Raw genomic sequence first — 5,003 nt, forward strand, 5'->3', positions numbered from 1 at the left:
AGTACCTATCGCTAGCCTAGTGAAGTTCCCCAATGTCTCAACCGCACCCGCATCCATTGTATACAAAAGTGCATATTAGTGTAGAAGTAGTGAAGTAGATTAAGAAGATTTCATAGTGATGAGGATTAAGGAGATCTTTGTAGATCTTCAGTTAATTCATTGTGCATTTTGCCCTCAACTACACACGCTTCCTCCCGCAGTGCTACATCATCTTTAGGGGCATGGAGCAGGGCTTGAAACACCGCTTCAACCATCGCTCGCCGCTTGTTTTGTTCGGCTTCTGCATCTTGAGCAGATGGTGACACCGTGCCTCTGTCATCACCGCGCTCGTCGCTTAATGTGGCCACTTGTATATTGGGGGTGACACAGTGCATGCTTTCGTTACCGCACTCGGAGTTTAAGGCGGTCACTTGAGTCAGGCGGCTGATACTTGCCATCGCAGACGGCTTGTACACGTCGCTGACATCCCAGACTTCTTGCTTGGTAAAGGCGTGGCTAAGCAACTCATCTTCAGAGAAGCCCAGCCGTTCCATTACAGCCCGGCTGATCCGGAGCTCTGCCGCATTGGAGGAAGAGTCCACCCATCCCTTGACTCCACGCAGGGCCACAGGTACACAGGGGTGTCCACGGTACCAATTTGTCGGTCAACCTTCTGGATAGGTGCTTGGCCATACGGCTGGATCATGGATGGCTCTGGTGAAATCACCTTCACTTGGGCCCGAGGCATTACTCTCACCGCACTCCGACTTCCTCACGGCAACCGCTACACCTTACACCCTACGGCCTTACGACAACTCGGTAAAATACTGGAAAACTCTTGTCAGCTAGGCCCTCACCATCGCCATGCGTAGACCACAAGTTGACCAAGACATGACTCAAACTTTCCTTCTGGCCGCCAAAACAGCTTGCACCTACACCTGGGACCGACATGGCCACTGTCACATGCCACCCACACTGGCTACAGTCGCCCTACATCTTCAGACGGCCATCAGCAGTACCACGACCAACGCATGGCGCCAAATGCTGTGGCATAACCAGGTTCCGAACAACGACTGGGTGACCGATCATCAGGCTCGCCCCATACAGTCCGCCCCTTTCGACACCTTTGCCGACGCATTCCTCTCCTCCACAACCTCCTCACACACGTTGGCACTTCCAGGCTTTCCGCCTTCACAACCGCTATGCCCCTTCTGTAACGCCACAGACGGCCCCACCACACGTTCTGGTGGTGCTCCAGGGCGCAACAACTATGGACTACCGTCCTGTCTATATGGTACGAGGATGCGGCCGCCTTACCCTCCGACTACACTGCGACCCTTATGACGCACGAACAAGCACGCCCTCCTCAGTGGATGCTTAAGGCTTCTCGATGCTTAAGGCTTCTCGATGGGTCACCCATGGTACAGCCTACCATAACGTTTGTCATCAGGGATGGCTCTTGCTCCGGTCGCTCGCTCTGCGAATTCTTTAGACGGAACGCTACTCATCCCACCACCAACACACACGGCCCACCTCCCCACCGGCGCACCTCCCCAGTGTAGCCACTTCCAAGCCCTAGCCACGTATCACACGCACCGCCGACATCTACGTCGGGCGGATGTTGAAATTTATCTGACACGGCAATACTGGAAGGCACAGACCGTTCCCCCCCCGCCCCCATCCGCTCACAGACGTAGAACGATCCTCTTCGACGACACCGCCTGAACAGACACGGCATGCGGCGGATCAGGGACGATCGCCATGCTACTGCATGCGCCAATCCTGAGCGAATGCGTCCCACACTTCATCCCTCTGCTACGACCAACAACATTGTCGAAGACGACGGCCTGGTCACTGCAGTATCACTCGCTGTCTCAATACGTCTCGTACACATCGACGTGTGCGAGGATATTCAGCTCATCTCGAATCAAACAGCGTACGCCACCCCGGGGAGGCGAACGGGGTAGTGGCTTGACGGCCCAAGGGACGGTCGCATTCGGCCTCTCGGAATTGCGATCGCTCCATCCGGTTAGCAGGGACTGCAAGCGTTGGTTGTCAGAGCACTAATTGCTCTCGGGCGATCAGGCTAAAAAATTCTTTATTTTCGCTGGCGTCGTTATCCGGACGGAAACCTTTTGATCAAATTGAACTGAGGTATTATTGTGCTTTTCATGTAGTTTGCCCGTTGTTTAAATGCGTTAAACAACCAGACGTTTAAAATAATATAAGCCCAATTGAAGATAAAACTACGCTAAACACAAGTTCTGCATTTCAGCAGAATAAAACAACCCTTACTTTATTTCAGCTGCTAACTAATCGAGTTGCAGCACCAGGCCAACTAACGCCGTACAACTACCAGTTCATCACGATGCATACCGTATTAGGCTGTTAAATGGGAGTACTATACATCATGTAGTCGTACAGTACTGCGCCCTTGCCTTCCACGTACAGTGCTAAGGTTAGAGCAGATCAAGAATTGTAGGTATGGCATAGCTTTGAATCATTGGACAGAGCGACGACTACATGTACTGTAGCCTAAGTATATCCCTAACGTTATACACATTACTCGGAGTAGATAATGTTAGTACTGTAGTGATCACGGATGGGGGGTCATGTGTGTGGCCATAACTCCTTCAGTTTCATTGCGTCAAGCACCTTGACATGTTGACGTAAAGCAAGTTGTTTGCCAGAATGAAAACGGCAAACAACTTGTTTTACGAAAGTGCCAGTAAAACAACCTTCAACCAACCAATCATCGCATTAGATGAAGTAACTTTAAACAACGCTCCCAACCGTTATTCAAGTTACTTTAGACATTATTTAAGCCTGAGAAATTTTTAAACAATGAATTTAACCCTGGAATTGCCAAAAAAGGTGCAAAGCACAATAACTGTAAATACTATTATACTCACCGAGTATACGATACTACTTCGTACGATTTAATAATGACTTGTTAATGGAATTCGCAAGGTGCACCTTGCTCCTTTTTAATATCCAATCCGAATCTATCACACCTTGTTCCTTACACACGATTGGCTATAATACTGGCAGAAGAGGTTACAATTTTGAACTTTGAATTTTGTAGAGCTTTGTGTAATGCTGCTCGAGAGAATTGTGCACTGAGTCCACTCCGACTATATCCAATGTGGTTCTTCCCTTACAGCTAACATTATGTTGTGGCCTCGGTTGGGTCGCAATGCCGTGACGGCTCTGGTGGGCTAATGCGGTGGCGCAAGACGTCTGGTACAGTAGGAACCCATCGCAAGTGCTGAAGTGGCGGCTTCAGCACTTGCGATGGGTGCCACCAAGACGTCTTACGCCACCCACCCCCGCAACCACGTGACTACTCCAGTAGGGAGGTGTACGGCACCGACACGGACTGATGGTGGAATGAGGGATGACCACATTCATTGGTTTAACAGGCAAGTGGTGATGTTACTGAAGTCTAGACCTGTTCGAATTGACCGAGTCCGGGATACCACATCGCATGATCTTGCTATCATACACAGCCTACAATTATCTCAATGCTCCTTGCATCAACCGCCGTCACAGGAATATAATATATCGCAACAGGGTGTGATGAATCTACGCAGCGATTTTCGTGATTTCACGGCATCTGACTAAATAAATTGGACAATTTTGAATTCGCAAGGTCGCAAGGTACCTACCTGCCTTGCGAATTCCAAAAAGAGACAGTACAGACCCAGGAAAAATAAAATTCATCAATACAAACTTGAAGATATATTTAATTGAATCTGTACAATTTCAGAATTATTTATGGAATGCGCAAGGTGAACCAACTTGCGCATTGTATGTCCAACGAACCACCGGATATTAATGGGAGTATACTGCTAGAGGCAACCCTAACGTGATGGATGTCTGATTTGCCGATTTTGAGCTCCATTCAATCGACCATATCTCGTGAAGTTCGAATTATCTCGACGTGAAAGTTGCAGTGTCGCTCCAGTTTCTAATCGATTTGACAATATGTCGTTGTAGTTTGAAGGCGAGTGGGCGATTCATGAGGACAGAATTCATACAAGCTGGTTCAACTAACGTTAGATTTACGTGGATGTCCACCATTTTAAAATATATGGGATTCACAATCAAGCCAGTCGCCAACCTACATACCGGTAGCCTACAGAACAATGACGACTCGAAAACAGTCGATGTGACGTAGATATGATACTTTTATTACATCGAGCTGATTCAATCGACGACGTCAATCCACTTGACAATCGTTCATCTATCGTCCTCACGTTCCAGAAATGCATTCCTTTCAATTATTGAATACTAGTAGTACAACCGGTACAGTACAGAACTACAAACATCGTCGCGACAAAGCCTAGTTGGCGCACCACTTGGTGCCGTGCATGGCGCTGTAGTACTCGCAGTCGGCCTTGTTAAAGTCCGACAAGCACGAGTTGTCGCCGGGGTAGTAGCACGCGTTGCAGTTGCCGCAGCCGGGCTTGGGCTGGTAGGGGGACGCGCCGAGTTTGGGAAAGAACACGTATTCCGCGACGTTGCACGTGCCCCTGCCGCCGGCGTTGGCGCGCAGGTAGATGTACCCACCATCCCCCCATCGCGTGCCCCACGAGTTCTTGATCTTGTACGACTGGCCGTCATATCCGACGGCGATGGCGGCGTGGTCCGAGCGCGCGGCCGGACAAGCCGAGACCACCCCGCGCACATAGTTCTTCCACACGTTGTTGGCCGACGCCACGGCCACGACCACCGGCTGGTTGTAGAGTGCGTTCGAGAGTCCGCTTTCACCCGACGTGCGGGCGCTAGTGCCGATGGCCAAGCGCTGCTTGGAGCATTGGTTGTTGCACGTGCCAGTCTGGCCTCGGTACGGCCACGCGCTGTCCAGACACAGTCCTTCGGCCGCGTAGTCGATGGCGTACGAAGGAAACCCGGTGTTGCAGCCGGCGCTGCCCCCCTTGGTCGAGCAGCTCGTGACTTGCTGGACAGACAAACTCAAGAGGTTCCCCGTGGCGATGCAGTGGGCCGCCTCCGCAACCCCC

At 50.6% G+C, this 5,003-nt stretch overlaps 2 protein-coding genes across 2 annotated transcripts in view; both read right to left on the minus strand.

Annotated features, from left to right (window-relative positions):
• Nucleotides 1-125: 125 nt before the first annotated feature.
• Nucleotides 126-727, minus strand: H257_16681 (hypothetical protein; the record flags this gene model as incomplete). Its single annotated transcript, XM_009845206.1, has 2 exons — nt 126-587; nt 650-727. 2 exons carry the CDS (start codon nt 725-727, stop codon nt 126-128), a joined length of 540 nt encoding a protein of 179 aa, XP_009843508.1.
• Nucleotides 728-4,324: 3,597 nt separating this feature from the next.
• Nucleotides 4,325-5,003, minus strand: part of H257_16682 (hypothetical protein) — a gene marked incomplete at both ends in the record, with an annotated part of 3,095 nt that continues 2,416 nt past the window's right edge. Inside the window, one exon of the mRNA XM_009845207.1 lies at nt 4,325-4,990. Coding sequence (XP_009843509.1) covers nt 4,325-4,990 — 666 coding nt within the window. The remainder of the gene's footprint in view (nt 4,991-5,003) is intronic.

Source organism: Aphanomyces astaci (genome assembly GCF_000520075.1).
Source record: "Aphanomyces astaci strain APO3 unplaced genomic scaffold supercont1.90, whole genome shotgun sequence".
Lineage (NCBI taxonomy): Eukaryota > Oomycota > Saprolegniomycetes > Saprolegniales > Verrucalvaceae > Aphanomyces > Aphanomyces astaci.